Source organism: Puma concolor, chromosome E4 (assembly GCF_028749965.1).
Source record: "Puma concolor isolate L17-30 chromosome E4, mPumCon1.1.hap2, whole genome shotgun sequence".
NCBI classification, from domain to species: Eukaryota; Metazoa; Chordata; class Mammalia; order Carnivora; family Felidae; genus Puma; species Puma concolor.
Genome location: NC_141683.1, coordinates 15,964,188 through 15,982,485, shown reverse-complemented (window position 1 = coordinate 15,982,485; position 18,298 = coordinate 15,964,188). Strand labels below are relative to the sequence as shown.

At 37.8% G+C, this 18,298-nt stretch overlaps 1 protein-coding gene across 3 annotated transcripts in view; it reads right to left on the bottom strand.

Moving 5' to 3' along the window:
• The window catches only part of USH2A (usherin), a 734,839-nt gene that overhangs the window by 421,024 nt on the left and 295,517 nt on the right, over window positions 1-18,298 (bottom strand). For all 3 annotated transcript variants that reach the window (XM_025927811.2, XM_086694483.1, XM_086694484.1), the window contains exons 23-27: window positions 16,451-16,577; window positions 14,001-14,102; window positions 11,423-11,602; window positions 10,260-10,390; window positions 4,579-4,852 (exon numbers count right to left, since the gene is read on the bottom strand). In XM_025927811.2, the coding sequence (XP_025783596.2) occupies window positions 4,579-4,852; window positions 10,260-10,390; window positions 11,423-11,602; window positions 14,001-14,102; window positions 16,451-16,577 (814 nt within the window). The remainder of the gene's footprint in view (window positions 1-4,578; window positions 4,853-10,259; window positions 10,391-11,422; window positions 11,603-14,000; window positions 14,103-16,450; window positions 16,578-18,298) is intronic.

Genomic DNA, 18,298 nt, shown 5'->3' with positions numbered 1-18,298 from the left:
TACCCAGTTGACTTTAGAACGACCACAGTGCAGTGTAGTTCTGTGAAGTTTAACAGGAAATGTGGAAGGAATAGATTAGGAGTATGCACTGGTTTTTTTGTTAGAGAACCATAGGGCATCCAGTCAGCCAGGGAGTAGCAATGGCTTTGAATTACATGCTATTTTGTGTAAATAGAGATCAGCTCAATAGGTTTGCCAGCATTCTGCACAGAAAACTGTACAAAATTGTAAAAGAAGGGATGAACAGACTGGGTTGGAGATAGCACACACTGACTCTTACTGAACAAAATACTGTCAAGTTTGAAGGGCCCCAAACACATGCTTAGCTCTTTTCAAGATTAAAGCACATCAGCAGGAAGAGAAAATAAAACATAATGCAACGCCTAACAGTAAAATAAGCTAATAGTAACAATGACCATATTGTTCTCTTCAGCATTTATATGATGTCTTATTATGTCTTCTAACACATTAAGTTGCAGCCTATTTCCTTTTAAATGCCTTTGCTATTATTCACGTTCCTTTCGGCCCCACTGATCAATACTGCTAGTCTATCTTGAACACACAGTAGACACTCCATAAGTTGGGTGAATGGAAATGAAAGCAATGAAGTTCAATATAAAAGCATCTGCTTGAAAATTCAGAAGTTAAGAATTCTGATTTCTCTACCAGCAGTGATTTTCTGATGGCTTACAGCTCAGTTACCTAACTTCTCTCTACGCCGGTTTCCCTAACAACAAAATGCAAACAGTGGAAAGGCAACTCTGGTAAACATCGAAGTGCTGTTATCAGAAGAGTCCCATTATTGTTTTTTTTTTTTTTTTTTTTTTTTTTAATTTTTTTTTTCAACGTTTATTTATTTTTGGGACAGAGAGAGACAGAGCATGAACAGGGGAGGGGCAGAGAGAGAGGGAGACACAGAATCGGAAACAGGCTCCAGGCTCTGAGCCATCAGCCCAGAGCCTGACGCGGGGCTCGAACTCACGGACCGCGAGATCGTGACCTGGCTGAAGTCGGACGCCCAACCGACTGCGCCACCCAGGCGCCCCCAGTCCCATTATTGTTTAAAGGGCACAGAGTTTCAGTTTTACAAGATGGACAATCTGCTGGAGACGGATGATGGTGGTCGCACAACAACGTAAATATACTCAATGCTGCTGAACTGTGCGCTAAATGGCTAAGATGGTAACATTTATGTATATTTTACAATTTAACGAGTTAAGAATAAAAAAAGAAATGTCTTAAAAAATCATTCATGGTGGGGCACCTGGGTGACTTAGTTGTTTAATGGTCTGACTTCGGCTAAGGTCATGATCTCTTGGCCCATGAGCTCCGGCCTCACATCAGACTCTGTGCTGACAGCTCAGAGCCTGGAGTCTGCTTCCGATTCTGTGTTTCCTTCTCTCTCTGCCCCTCTCCCACTAGTGTGTGCGCGCTCTCTCTCTCTCACTCTCTTTCTCAAAAATAAACATTAAAACAATTTTTTTATTAAAAAAAAATTAATTCGTGGAATGGAATTTTAAAATTTGGGAAAGGCCATCGAGGTAGTCTTCCTTCATTCTGGAGATAAGGAAAAAGGTCCAGAGAGTATTGGATGAGGTTTCTAAGTATTAATCCTCCTTAGGAAGTGGTGTGCTGGCCTCAGGCCTTGGAGGTGAAGGAACCTGAGTTCTAGTGTGTGGTCCTCACCATGCTATGTAAGAACAGACAGACAGTTTTGCCAAATCAAGTCACAGTTCTTTCAACTCTGCACCATCAGAACGATTTCCACCAGAAATATTCTTCAACTACCTTCAAAATATAATTGGGATGTTAGGATAGAAAGAGGGGAAAGGGCCTAGCAGTGGGAGGAAAGGAGATGCCTCCTTTGCTTGCTTTCGAGAATCAGAAATGACTCCCCACCCCCAGGCCTCCAAATAACTAAAAGGTGGCCCAGAATTCTACACTGACAAATCACCACCCAACACAGAGGCACTTGGGCTGGTAGGAAGGCCTTGGCAGAGCTGAATTTGCTCTCTGTCATGCTAACGTGAATATGAAAGTGGTGACCACTGTGTATAGTCAGAACTGTGGAACTCAGTGAAAATGGCAGAGCATAGTCATAGCTCCTCTGTGTGCGTTCAGCCCTTCTCCTCCCTTCTCCACACAGGTCTTTGGGTAGAGCATAACCTGTGATATCATGTGCCATGGCCCTGTCGCCCCCAACCTGGAGGTAAGTGACAGTCCCGAGTGGTAGTTCTAAGATAAATGCCCATGCTCTGAAGTGATACATCTTCAGCAAATTAGGCTGCCCAGCATTTCCATACCACAGAGGAAAGTTAATTTGCATTTGATTCAAAGGAAGATTACAACATTAATGGACAAGAAAAAAAATAGCGCTAATATGACCACAAAATAGAGCCTCTGCCAAAAGGTGCTAATTGAGAAGCACAGAACACTTTTAAGACCATTTGAGAGTGGATTAAAAAAAATACAGTAAGTGAACATGATTAATTTTAATTGCAATTTACTACATACAGGCAGCACCCCCATATGGTGAATATTCTCCTGATCACTATATAAAACATGCAGTTATATAGATCAGTATCACTCAAAGCATCTGAGACAGAATCTTTGGGAATAGGGTCATAAAATCTGCATTTTTAATAACCTTTCCAGGAGATTCCGATGTATCTTGAATAGTAATAATAATAACAGCTAATTTTATTGAGTTCTTACTATGTTCCAGCTACTATACTTCAATGTTTTACCAGTGGCTTCAGAACCACTGATATGTATGATACTGCAATGATAAAAATTTAGTATTACCCATAAATAAAATATCTTTCAGTATCAGAGTCTTAGTCATAGTGCAGATTAAATTATCCCCTTTGGGTTTTTATGTTGATGTGTTAAGCTTCTATCATGATCGTCTTACAATTCCAGTTAAAATTTGGCTAACGCCATGTCTCTATGCCCATCATAGTAATGGGTTTTTGTGTACTTTGAGAGTATAAGGCCACAGATGCAGGGGATTTGTTTCCTAGATGTAAGTAGGATCAAGTAATCTGGCTCATCTAAAGGGTTTTCAAGCTCTTTCTAACCTCAGAAACCTGAAAACCAGCAGAAGCCCTTATATGAATGTAATATTTTTAGCTGCTGTTACATCTTAAGTGCCTGGAAAATGTCATTACTGTCTTACACCCCAGATATTCATTAACTCCTTACTAGTACCCTTCTAAAAGTCTCCTTAGAGCTTGCCATATATTTTCTATTCAAAGGCATTTAAATCTTTATGTACTTACCAAATAGGCAAAGACTGCTTCATGGAAACTTTAACCATTCACAGTACATAGATTTTGAAATATGTAGAGAACATTTTCTACATGGGAGCATGCTTAGTCACAAACTAGAAGTTTCTGTGCTTTCCCCAATTTATAGCAAAGGAATAGTGGCCAATGACCATAAAAGGGAATCCTTGATTATAATAAGGAGAGTGGATTTTGACACCAGGCTGGCCTGAGACAGAAAGGCTTGCTATCTGCTTACTAACCATGTGACCTTGGGCAAGTTACTTTGTTCTTTAGTTTCCTCATCTGTAAAACGGGGGTATAAATAATAGTACCTAAGTCATGGGCTTGTTAGGAAGAGATGGCCCACTTAGTTTCATGTAAAGCTTTCAGAACCATGCCTAGCACACAGAATGCACTCAGCTACTGGTAGCCTTTTTTGTATTAAAAATTTCTCTGATTATGTTCAAATTCCTTTTATGAGTTAAATGCTTGCTTTAGTTATAAGTCATGCACTCATGCACTTTTTCTTTCATTCAGGTAATTAATAATAAATGAAATATATATTTTTCACCAGCATGTTTAAAATTCAACTAAACCCACCCTTTCATGTGCTTTGCTATGGGGGAGCTCCATGGAAATGCACAGAGACAATTAGCAGTTATGTCAGAAAAAAACCCAGTAAAATTTAATGCCATTTTTCTTAGCTGTGCCCACCAACCTAGTTTATTTTTTAATCTATGAATACAGATAATGGTCAGTATTTGAAAGAACCAGAGCCTCATGCGTTTTCTTTGAAAACACATGAGGAAATATATATATAAATTATAATTGTATATGTTAAAGACAAGTTAGAATAAATATATTGATTATAAATAGGTATGAGGGCACACTCTTAAGGGCAACATACAAAACTATCTGAAAAACATGTTCTGTGATTTTAAAATTTTTTTAGGTTTAATTTATTTTGAGAGAGAGCACGTATGTGAGTGGGAGAGAGGCAGAGACAGAGGGAAAGAGAGAATCCCAAGCAGGCTCCGTGCTGTCAGCGCAGAGCCTGATGCAGGGCTCTATCCCACCAACTGTGAGATCATGACCTGAGCCAAAATCAAAAGTCAAACATTTAGCCAACTGAGCCATGCGGGTACCACTGTGATTTTTTTTTTAAGCTTAAAATTCTTCAAAAAAGGGATGGGTAGGCATTGCTCTCAGCCTGATTCTGTTGTTGTATCTTAAAACATGAACCCACCAAAACCTGCTGTATTTATACCAGGGCTGTATTTATTTGGGAATTCTTTCAGATGGACTTTACCTTGTTCCAGACTCAGGTATTTAAAAGAGTCGTGCAGCTCCTGTGGGGTTCCTCCCACATAGACCAGGGAATTCACCATCAGTGGCTGGGCTCTGGACTGTGATGCACGCTCCCTCAGTTCATTCATGCTTGCTGTTAAGATGGAACCTTTCTTTTTAATAATCACTTTATTCCACTTCCCATCACAATAGGACAGTCCCAGCCATAGATCCACTTGTGTAAAGGTAAGACTGGTATTTAACCGGAAGCTCAATATTCCACTCTTCAGTTCCATCTGTATTTCACATTAAAAAAGAAAATAGGCATATAAAAAGACTGCAGAATGGCAGTTTGGGAGAGAGCAGAAGGTCAATTTCTTGTAGAAAAGCAACAAATTTCCCTGAAAGCACTCTATAAAAATGTTCCACTTTATTCTAAGCAGGACTGGAGTAACATATAATGGAGTACTCTGCAAGCTTATAATTGATGTGAAGATTGTTGTATTAAGTCAAATTCATACCCATTAATGATCATACAATGTGATATGATACTATGTAGGCAAAAACTTTTATTATTATTATTGTTTGGTGCAACATAGGTAAAAGATTCAACCCTAGCATTAAGTAACTGAATGACTGAAGAGAATAGTTTGAACTATGACACTATTTTTACTTGAGTTTTTAGAAAATGAGAAAATACTACTTCATATATCAACTTAATTTGGGGGAAAAATATGACAAGACAATAAGAAAATGAAATGTCAAGCCTGATTAAGCTTATTTTAACTGGTTGGTGAACTCAATTTCAAATTTGTAAGATGGATTTTTATTCAATATTTCATTTTTATTATTCTAAATCTCTAACTAACATAATTGCTTCTATGTGTATTCTTTTAGATGAAGTGCCATTTTCTAATATGAATACATTTTACCCAAATTTTCATGGTAAAGGAAATGCCTCCATATGTTTTCCTTCAAAATGTTACATGACAATTATTTTATCTACTATGTTTTTATTTTGTTAGAACTCCCATCAGCAAAAATAGGATACTTAAAAATTTGAGATCAGTCATGTCAAATGAAATTCAGTAATTCCAGATAAAAATTACTTTTTCTATGTAAATTCATCTTTGTGAAGTACATTGGATAAGCAGTCATTTATCCATTCATTCAATAAATATTGAGTCCCCCACCATGTTCTATGAACCTGTTCCCAAGAATCACATTTTCCAATAGCAAACATCTGGGGTAATACTATAACCAAGAGAAGAATAGGGTACAATGACAGCAAAGAAAGGATATACATTTTGTTCCTTGGGAACTGGAAAAAGTTTAAATTAATATTTTTGGAAGTATGTAAGATTCATGGAGAATCCTTCAACACAGGGAGATTAACATGTTCAATGGCATGAGGACATGTATGAGCTCATTAGGTTTAGAAAAAAAGACTAAATTAGGTAATACAAAAGATACACAGATGGGGGGAGGGGGGCATGGGTTAGAAAGAGTCTTGCCAGATATGTAGAAACAAGGTTTTGGAGGATTTTGAGTCATATGGAAAAATATTCATCTTTCTCTTGTCTGCCTGCCTCCAAAAGGCTATATTCTTTCCACTATTATCTTGTGCTAAAAGTCTACCCTTTAGGTCACAGGAAGTTCATACTGGAAATGAAAGCTAGACTGGAATTGGAGAAACCTATTAGAGAATCACTACAGTGGTGAGAAAAATGACAAGAACCATTGAAATAAAGATAACAATGGTGAAGACAGTGACAACTCAGTCAAAGAGGTATTTTTAAAAGCAACTCAGCTTTTTAAGTCTCAGCAGGACATGGCAAACAGCTGAATGTGTTAAATGAATAAAGAGTAAGTCAAAGATATCCATGCTCTTTCTTGTTTGGGTGTATTTTACCACCATCACAATATGGAAAGCAATAGAAAGAAAGACTTGGTATTATCATTGTCAGTGAGGAATGAGGTCAATTTTAAACACACTGAGTTTGAAATGTCTATAAAACATTCAGAAGAAACTTTTTTTTGAGGCAGTTGAACATAAAGATAGGCCAGTAAAATAGACAAGGTTTATGAAAGGATAAGTGAGATCATCCAGTTAGTATCAAAGCAAGAGTCCTCAGCAAGACCAACGTTTCAAGGGGAAGGCAGAGTAGATGTAATTCTATAAGTCAACAACAATCTTCTTGGAGAAGCCAAGGATTTAATGAAAATCAAGAGCAGCTAGTATTTTGGAAAGTCGGTAGGGAAGAATATTTTAAGAAAAAAAAGATGACAGTGGAAGATCAAGTAAATAAAGACTGAAAAATTATCTCGTAGACTAGAAAATGCAGGGGTCACTGGCAAGTTTGAAAACTCTGCAGTGGAATGTGGTAGGGCTAGGAACCATATTTACAGTAGTTTGAGGACTAAGGTGTGATATAAAAATAAGTGGAAATAACCAGAGTAGTTGCTTTCAATGCAATAGACTCTGAAGGGAAGGGAAATACAACAGAGGAGTTTTCCAAGTCAAAAGGAAAAATACTTAAGATAAATGAGGCTCAACCATTTTATATATAGAGGGAGAAGAGCCGATGTGGAAGGAACACTGGAACTTAACAAAAGAGAAAATTTGTAGCACAAGCTCTTGCAGGAGAAGGGATAGAATTTAGAGTAAAGGTAGAAATATTAACTTTGGTTGGAATCATAGTAATTATATATTTGTCCTCCTGAGTCAGGAGAGAGTGAAACCCAGACTTGGCTCATAAAAACAAAAGTTGTAGGTTGAAAATTTGGAAGATGAGGAGATTATGTTTCTTTCCATTATAAGAATGAGACTATCTGAAGACATTCAGGTTGTGGTGTTTTCCAGTCCTGACATTCTTTTTCTTTCATGTTCTACATTTAATCTATGAGCAAATCCTATAAACAATAACTAGTGTCGAATGAAAGAATTAGGACCCTCAAAACTCAGTGTGTCACCAGTCTTCATACCTGTATTAGTTCTCCTGTAGTGTTCAGTAAACTGGCTATTGAAACTGAAGAGCTAGGGGGCTAAACTGATTGACTCAGAGTTGTGGAATTGAAGACACAAGTTGCGGGTGTTGTCAGAAAAAATGGTTGAAAAACTGCATTATGGTGTCTAAGGAACAGAGCACGTAAGTTAAACAGAAAGTGGTCTAATAGCCAATGGTCTCAATGTCTTTGTGAACTCAATAAGAGAGAACGAGAGCTCAGAGAGTAGAAATGTTATATTTTGAGATTTAAGAGTTTAGCAGTAAAAACTTTCTGAGTTAATCAAGTTCCCCAGATAGCCATGTATGTTGAAGCTACTTAGGATAACAGGAAAAAATCTTATTGAGGAATAAACTGTGAGAAGCCTAGGTTCTCAGATACAGAGGAGAAGAATGTGAGTTCTGTGAATGTCTGCTTCCTTTATAGCTGTATTGGAAGTGCTAAAAGAAAGCCTAACACAGAGCAGACACTCAATATATATTGGCCTAAATGTTTTGATTAAGATTTATTTCATTAAAGCTTAAAATTAACATTATTCAATAAGGTGGGGATTCATTATATTTCCAAAGTCAGTGAATGGAGGAAGATGGAGGGCTGGATGTGGGTATACCAGGATGTGTGAGCCTCCAAGAGAGGCAAGTGCTCCTTGAGAGGAAAGGCCAAATGATAAACACCTCTGCATTCTCTCCAAGATTTATGCACAGATAGATGTTTAAGGAATGCTTAGAGTCACCATAACATGAATTCATTCACATGTTCAGTCACTCATTCATCCAATAATGTTTATCAAATACTTAATAATTGCAAGAGTTAGGCTGAAGGGGCACCTGCGTGGCTCAGTTGGTTAAGCATCTGACTTCGGCTCAGCTCATGATCTCACAGTTCGTGAGTTTGAGCCCCTCATCGGGCTCTGTGCTGACAGCTCAGAGCCTAGAGCCTGCTTCAGATTCTGTGTCTCCCTCTCTTTCTGCCCTTTCTCAACTTATGCTCTGTCTCTTTCTCAAAAATAAACATTAAAAAAAATTAAAAAATTAAAAAAGAAATGAAAAAAAAAAGAGTTAGGCACTGAAGATAGAACTGTAAAGAAGACACAAAATTCCTGTGTTAAGAAAGATTACACTTCAGGGGTGCCTAGGTGGCTCAGTCGGTTAAGCATCCAACTTCGGTCCACGTCATGATCTCATGGTTCCTGGGTTTGAGCCCCAAGTTGGGCTCTGTGCTGACACCTCAGAGCCTGAAGCCTGCTTTGGATTCTGTGTCTCCCTCTCTCTCTGCCTTTCCCTAGCTCATGCTCGCACTCTCTCTCTCTGTCAAAAATAAACTTTAAGATAAAAATAAATAAAAAATTTAAAAAATTTAAATAAGATGAAATTATAACAAATTCTATGAAGGGATATATTTCCACTTACCTGGGCAGCAAATTTGACATTATATAATCTAGGAATGAACAAAATCAATGAACTGAAAACATCCTAGAATCATAAAATCACCAACACATGTGTTTTACTACTTATTTGCCTAGATATGAGCAATGAGATTAAGGTGTTCATAATTTTCCCCTGAGTCTATGTAAGTTCTTTAAAATAACTTTTTAAAAACTTACATTTTAATAACATACTTATTTTTTAAAACTTTTTTTTTAATGTTTATTTATTTTTGAGAGAGACAGAGCATGAGCAGGCAAGGGGCAGAGAGAGAGGGACACACAGAATCTGAAGCAGGCTCCAGGCTCTGAGCTGTCAGCACAGAGCCCGATGCGGGGCTCGAACTCATGAACCACGAGATCATGACCTGAGCTGAAGTCGGCCGCTTAACTGACTGAGCCACCCAGGTGCCCCCATAACATACTTATTTTTGACAATGATTTCTGACTGTCTGATTAAAGGCAAATAAAAGTAATCACACTTGCTGACTGTACTTAGAAAAATGTATGAAAATGTTCATAGCAGCCCGTTTGCCAAAGCAAAAACACGGAAACAACCAGTATGTCATTGACAGAAGAGCTAAATTACACAGTCATGAAAATATATACCTATATGGAGAACATGAGTGACTCAGGAATAATGTCGAGTGCAAAAAACAATTGCCTCAAGGTAGAGTATAATGCAACTCTTATAAATGTCAAAAACAAGAATTTTCAGGCATTCATACATTTTGTTGAACCTGCAGCTACATGCAAGGGGATAATAAACACAAAATTCTAATTACATATTACCTCCAGAGGGGGATAGGAAAATGGGATAGGAGAGACCCTATAAGTAAATGTAAAAAATGATATTTTAATTCTTGCATTGGGTGGTAGGTTCATGTTTACTGTACTTTTATACTTTGTGTGTGTGAGTGTGTAATATGAAGCATTTATTGTATGTAGTTTTTAACACCATTATATAAGAAATGACAAAGGACATAATATTTTTCATATGTTGGGAAACTAAGTGGGATTTTCATAATTCCTCATAACTACTCTGCTTTGCTAAAATTACAAGTTTCACAGTAATAATTGTCATTTAAAATAAATCACGATCTTAGAGCACAAAATGTTTCACAGGACTCCAAAACTAAAAATGACTTGAGGGAGGAAAACAAAAATGAATTTCAAGAGAAACCCCAATTTAGCAAAATATTAACACATGCCTTATTTATCTCAAAGTTATACCTGATATTTTTAAGTAAATTTAACTAAATTTATACACATACAGCAAGAAAATCAGGTCCATCTTTGTTGTAAACAAAAAGAAGCAACCCATTCAATTGGTCAGTTCTGAACTTCAAGGAAATCTCAAAATCCATTCCACCATGAAACATGTGCGATTGAAGTTCCAGAAACCCTTTAAAGAAAAGAATATGTACATATCAGTGTGTATAAAGTAATAGCGCCAGCATTATGAAGGTGTAACAAAGACTAGGACGAACACTGTCATTGAGTAAGTCTCTCGCAAAAGAAGATGCAAATCAATGTTGAGAAATCCCCCTTGTACTTGTACAGAAGTAGCAGAATGAACTTGATATACATTTTAGGAGGAAGCAATTTACTCTCTAAATCATGGATATAATTAAGACTATTATTGTTTTGTATCAGAATTCACAATAAGAAATTGCATTGACTAAGAGAAATTCAGAATAATGACAGTGTTGAGAAAAGAGTAACAGAAAAGTGCACAGACTGGGATATTATTCATCTTTCTATACTGAAGGTGGTTTAAGCAACTGAATAAGTAACCAGCTTAGTTATAAACATAGGAGGCAGAGGTGGGCTTTTATCTGAAGTACTATCCACCAGGCCACTATATTCCCTTCCACCCCCTTACCCTGGGTGACGGCCAGGCAGAGACTGGGCTGGGGAGGTACGCCAGGTACACTGCTCCTCGCTTCTGCAGCAGCCTCTCGAGCAATGGCAGGGATGGCCGTGACATCCTCCAGCTCCTCCTCACTAACCTACGCACCCCATTACATAGCTGACATTTTGCTCTCGAGAATATGGTCCATCTATACCATGGGATAAATAGATATTTGTGGATTCACCCGGTAAACATAACACTTCCAAAACATCTTTCCAAGTAAAACTGCATTCTAAGTAAAACATCTGACATACCAAAAGATATTTTTGATAATACCAAATATAAACCAAGAATTGCCATGGGTAACAGAGATCTGACACACGAATATATGTCCATGAGTCTTACAACTTATATTACATATTCAGACTTGGAGGAGATGTTTATGTGTATCATGGCATAACTAGTTATTTCTGTGACACTAGGTTCATAAGAGGTCAAAGTAATCGGACAGGAGGGATTAAATTGTGCAAAGGATAGAAACTAGCTGCTAAGCAACTGCTGGTGTCTCTTTCGGAAACTTACCTGTTCCTAGGAACTGGGCTCCCTCCTGTAGTGACGTGGGGCATCCCTCCCAGCTGTTATACACGTTGACTTGCTCTTCAGCACTCTGCCAAATCAGAGGCTCCCAAATAGCAAAGGGATTATAATTCTTCATAAAATACATATCCTTGACACAGCCCACAAAACCTTTACGGATTATGTCTATAGGGGTCGAGAGATATCAATAAATATGTATTTTGGAAACATTCTTTCAAAGCAATTAATTTTATGTGTCATTCACATAAAAGAAACAGGCAATAGCTCTCACTACCTATTTACTGCAAACCTCTTCATGATTCATGTAAACACCACACCATTACCTATGCTGAGTGGTAACAGTTATAATGTCAGATCCACTGTTTCCAAAGAAATAGATGTTTATGTAGAAATTGTGGTTTTATAGGAGTAGCCAGAATATTGCCTTTTGAACTAACAAGAAGATTTCATCTGCCACTAGTCTTAAAAATAAAAGTGTTGTAACAAGTTTTTGGTTTTTTTAAATTTTTTTTATGTTTATTCATTTTTGAAAGACACAGAGAGACAGAGCACAAGCAGGGGTGACGTGGTGAGAAAGGGGGACACAGAATCTAAAGCAGGCTCCAGGCTCCGAGCTGTCAGCACCAGGGCCCGACGCGGGGCTTGAACTCACGAACCACGAGATCACGACCTGAGCCAAGTCAGATGCTCAACCGACTGAGCCACCCAGGCGCCCCAACAAGTTTTAAAAGTAAGATTTGAAGGAAGTGTTTCTATGAATCTAATCTCGTTTGTATTTTAGTTCTTTCATCATTATGAACCAGTCTATTACACAAGTAGGTCACTAATTTGATTTCATATTTAGGAATATAATATTGACCTTAATTTTAGAATGCGCCGGACCAAGCAAAGGTAGGGTTTATGAACATAGCAAATAGCTGGTAATAGGAGTTGGGAAAGAAATGAAGTGAAATGAGAGAATTAGAACTAGAGAGCAAGAAAAACCTAGAGAAGAAGAGGCAGCATCACAGCTAAGGTCACACTGCATCCAGTGATGTCCACACTGATCAACACAAAGCTTCGATCTCGGCTTTTGAGTTTATGACTTGATTCTAGGGAAGGTATTCACCAGCAATCAAAGTTCTACAAGGTCAATGTATATGCACAAGGTAGGATTATTTATTTATTTATAATGGAGATATGTCCTCTACAGGAAGGGTACTTGGAGTCAGGTATGCTCTCTTCCCAGTGCCTGTTTGTACCATAGCCAGGACATGTGCTGGATGGACAAAGAACTGGGGCAAAGATTGAGAGCTCGCTCTCTCTCTCTCTCCCTCTCTCTCCCTCTCTCTCTTTTTCTCTAGTGGGTGTGTGTGTATGAATGTTTTTGAGAGACTTCTCTCTCTACCCGTCTAAAGTAGTCCAATAAAAACCCTCTCTATTCTAGAGATATCTGAGGAGGCAACTACATTTAGTCTTGGGTATTTAAATATATCCCTCTCCAAATTTCACTGAAAACATTTTATTCCTTTTGATCTTCTTCACCGTTATTCCTTGAAGACCCCTACCCATGAACAATTTATATTTATTTAGGTTCTAGCTCATGTGTAATATTTATGTAGTTACATTTTACTTCCTAGGAGAGACTGAGGTGATCCCTATATGCCCTTCAATGCAGACATGGGAAAACTACCCTAAAATCTTAGCAATGCGTTTGGAAGGATATTTTTTTTCTTTCTGCCTAAGGTTAATTCTGTCCATGGTAGTTTTTATTGGTTTCATTTTGAATCTGTTTTTTTTCTCTCATTCCAAAAATACAGGAATTATTTTATGTCTTACAGTACTTATGGCATTTGCTTGACATTATACATTTATATATTTGTACTCTCTATTGTGGCAAAGACCACATTTTGTTCATCTGTGGATATCTAAGGTCTGGTTTAGAGCTGATCACATGCTCAATACTCAGGGAAGTTTATTTACCCTGTTTAGAGTATAAATCAAGCCCATAGTTTCCTATTTCTGTGTTGCTTCAGATTAAAATCTAAAAATATTGACACATAATCCTAAAACAACATTTATTTTTTTAAGTTTATTTATTTATTTTGAGAGAGGGAGAGAGAGTAAGCATGTGCAGGGGAGGAGGAGAGACAGAGAGAGGGAGAGAAAGAATCCTAAGCAGGCTCTGCACTGTCAGCTCAGAGCCCAATGCGGGGCTTGATCTCATGAACCATGAGATCATGACCTAAGCCAAAATCAAGAGTTGGATGCTTAACTGACTGAGCCACCCAGGTGCCCCTAAAATAACATGTTTTTGACTGAAATTAGTATCATTCACTTCAAAAGTTTAATATACTTTTTAATAAACTCTTTTTATATATCAGGGGCTGGCACGAAGAATTTAAATGCAAGTAATACATGGTTCCTTTAGAAAAAAGGAAACCTAAGGGACATTTTTGTCTTGATACAGGAATAGCATGAGATAAAATATAATACTATTATTCATACCTTATAATAATGTACTCATACTTGATCCTGTTGTAAATTTTGGTGACAACATATAAATCCTAAAGAGGAAACTCACCAGGATCCTTCCTGAGGACAGTATAACCCTGTGGAAGCCCTCCCACAAACACTCCTGTGTTCCCTCCGATAATAGTGCTCCCATTCGGTGTGGCTGAGGAACCTATGGAAAAGGAGATGAGAATTTCAACTTCCCCAGAATAATCTGGGTTCTGTTCACTTAACAAATGATTGAACCCTTCACTGAGCTTCTGGATACCACTCTTTCTTGGTTCTCCTCTTTGTTGTCTTTCTTCAATGGTTCTTCCTCACTGTCCCAACATCTTGATGCTGGAAGGACCAGGTCTCCTGCCTTCTCAGATCTCTTTCTCTCCCCACATACATGGGTATACTAAGTCCTCTAGATGACTTGGAGTGCTTGGCACCTATGTGAACCACCAGCCCCAAAGACCAGAGGAGGCCTGGGTCCCCAACTATGTTGTGTTCACAGCACACATCGGTTATGATTTCTAACTCCATTCTTCCTTTGAAGGAGATGTGTTTTTTTTGTTTCCTCAGACTCAGAGCCCAAACCACTCTAATTAGCCTTACTTCCATGTGGTCCCTTGGTAAGTGCATGCCATCCTCAGCTGACAATTCCCAATGTGTATCTTTAGTCTGGAACTCTTCCCTGAACTCAGACTTGTACCCAGAAGTCTACCTGATATTTCCACTTGGATGCCTCATAGATACCTAAGACTGACCATGTTAACACTGAACATCTTTCTCTATATCAGCTTCCCCCATGATCCTGTCAACCTTAGTTATGGCAGCTACATTCTTCCAGTTGCCCAGACCCCAAACTTAGCAGTCATGTTCTACATTAGGGACTAGCAAACTCGTTATGTAAAAGGCCAGATAATATATAATTTAGGCTTTGTAGACCAGGCAGCTTTAAGTGGTCACAGGAAATACAAAACAAATGGGTAAAGTTGTGCTCCAATAAAACTTTATAAAATAATGATGAGCAAGATATGGCCCACAAGGGGCTTGCCAATCCTGCTCTACTGGAATCAAATCCTTTTTTTTTTTTTTTTAAGTAGGCTTTATACTCAGCACAGAGCCCAATGTGGGGCTTGAACTCACAACCTCAAGATCAAGACTCGAGCTGAGATCAAGAGTCAAGTGCTTGACCCACTGAGCCACCCACGCACCTCTTGAATCTAATCCTTTTAATTTAACATTTACAGTATACCCAGATTTCTCATTATATCCACAATTTTACTTCTTTGGTTCAAGAAACCATTTTTTTATTGCCTGAATTATTTTATAATTATTACAGAAGTTTGTTAACTGCTCTCCATGTTTCCACCCTTGTTCTCTTTAAAATTCATTTCAAAAGAGCAGCCAAAGTGTTCTTTTTAAAGAAAGAAGTCATAACATGTCACTCCTTTCTTGAAATTCTCCAATGGCTTCCCTTTTTCCAAGTAAAAGTCCAGAAAACCCTATGTAAAAAGCCCTAATGCCTCCCTGATTGCAGCCTATTATTAGCCCCTTCACCCACTCTTTCTCATAGTGACCTCCTTGTTGATCCTTAACATGCCATACATATGTTCCTACCTCAGGGCCCTGGCACCTACTATTCTGTTGGCTTGAAACATTCTTTTCCTGGATATTTTCCTGGCTTATCCACCTATTCTCTTTAGGTCTCTGTTCAAATGTCACCTTACCAACGAAGACTTCTCTAACAGTCTTTTATGAAATCAAAACATTCCCCTCTCCAATACATGCATGCGTGCACACACACACTTTCTCTTTTATCTTGCTTTATTATTCTCAGAATATACACTACCTGATACTTGTTCAATATTTATTCTGTTTCCTGCCCCTCTTCCGCCTAAAATGTAAATTCTGCTCTTTGTAGCCAGTGTTTCTAGAGCAATCCCTGGGACACAGTAGGTGCTCATTACAATTCCATATTTCCTGAATAGATTAATAAAAGCCTGCATCATTATACAGGTACTGTAAGTGTTTTATAATTATCTAAGGATAGTAGATAGGGTAGGGTGGAAAGAATACTAAACTTAAAATTGCAAAGACCGGATAAGTAAGTGTTGAAAGAATGCTGCCTACCAGCTGTGCAAATTGGGAAAAGCTATTTACCTTTTCTGAGCCTCAGTTTCATCACTTCTAAAATGTAAGTAATGACTGCTTTACTTTATTTGTCTTTCGCAGGTCAAAAATAAAATGAGAGAACATAAGTAAAAGCCCTTGCAAACTGTAAAGCATTGCAAAAGACAAAATTGCTACTGATGACTTTGCTCTTATTTTTGCTTTACTGAAACGGTGCGTAAAGGAGGAAATGGTTGCCAGACTTCATCATTTTGGGAGCACCCCAAAGGCAAATTCAACAGCAATTCAGGCAAAATGGAGAGGAAATAAACGTGAAAAAAGAGATGTAGAAATACAAGCAACAGAAAAGTATGGCAACGTTAGCATATCAATAGAACCGTTCATATATATAGCTCTTACCTGTATACTGCCCATCAAGTGTGATTTGGCCGAAAGCCTGATGCCTAATAGCAATTATTTCATGCCATTTGCCATCATTATATTGTTTACCACCATCATTAGTTGTAGAAACTTCCATTGAAGAGCCCTTAAGGAAACAAATGAGTGAATGAGTGGGTGAATGAATGTATATGTTTACAAACTCACATACATATATTTGTAGATTTGCTAAAAACCAGTTTATAAGCTCTGACATCCCCATGATGCAAGCATGCGTATATTTCAACAGAACTCAAAGTGAAAGTTGATGCCTGACATCATTCTGGATTTTCTGTGATGTCCTCCTAGAAACAGTACTCAAATCTGAAAAGATCTTCTCTGTGGAATAAAAAATCTCTTAAAAGTACACTTGCATTTTGAGAACTTATATTCATTAGAAAGATAATGAATCTTCTACTCTAAAAGTTTAGCTCTTAAGAATTTTGGTAGAAATATGAAAAAAGAACTTAAAACTAATAAAACGCCATTGAATCTATATTGTGCTAAAGGTAGGGAAACATCTGGCAAAAAGTTTTTCTCTGGCAAAAACATTCACTATACTGCTAATAAGTAGAAGGAATGAGATTCATATAAAAATTAGCCAGTTATCAACACATTGAACATAAATGCATAATGCAGTTAAACTTAGTACTCATTGCCTTGTAATCTTAAATCTAGCATTGAAACTTATATCTAAGGTCATTCTATCATAGTTAAAAATGAGTTCCTAAGCAGTTAAGAGTAGGAAATGGCAGGGGTGCCTGGATGGCTCAGCCAGTTAAGCATCCAACTTCAGCTCAGGTCATCATCTCAGGGTTCATGATTCGACACCATTTAGGGCTCTCTGCTGTTAGCACAGAGCCTACATCAGATCCTCTGCCCCCCCCCCCCCCACCGTCCCTCCCCTGCTCTCTCTCTCTCTCTTAAAAAAATAAATAGGGGCATCTGTGTGGCTCAGTCAGTTAAGCGTCCGACTTCAACTTAGGTCATGACCTAGCAGTCTGTGAGTTCAAGCCCCTCGTCAGGCTCTGTGAAAACAGCTCAGAGCCTGGGGCCTGTTTCAGATTCTGTGTCTCCCTCTCTCCCTGCCCCTTCCCTGCTTGCTCTCTCTCACTCTCTGTCTCAAAAATAATAAACATTAAAAAAAGTTAAGAGTACGAAATGGCAGATATCAAGAACAGAGATTAGCAGAAAGGAGGTAAGGGTAAGGAAACAGAAAGAAGTAGAAGAGAAACCTTCCATCTGAGTACTTCCTAGCCAAGTGGACACTTTTTGGCATATCGTGCTTAGTCCAGTGTTACTTTTTTTAGCGTTCATGAGCAAATAAGCCTAGGTAGAAGATATTTCAACTTTGTCACCATCATCAGTTACTACCACTACTATCAAAGAAAAAAACAACCAGAAAATTACTCCAAACCTTCTAAATGAAAATAAATTTCTTTCTTAACGAAGGTAATTTTCTTAGCAATAATTAACTTCAAATCCAATAAAAAAATGTTTAAACCAAAATAGGACTGGGTAAAATATTACAAAATATTTTTTTAATTAGTTGGATGGAGTGCTTGGCCAAACTCCTATAATTTTGGAACACTGTTTTTCCAAAAGAGAAAAGTAATAATTATCTGATGTAATTGAAGATTTATATCACAAAAAGTGCAATGTGAGTCATACCATCTTAAGTAAAACATTTCTGTATGTATTTCCCTAAAATAGCTTCGGCAATGTAACATGTCCATTCTACATATTTAATTGGCTCCTGTCAGGCCTCATACAGTGCATGACAACATGTATGACATACAGAAATTCATATCACAAAAAAACAGCTTTTAA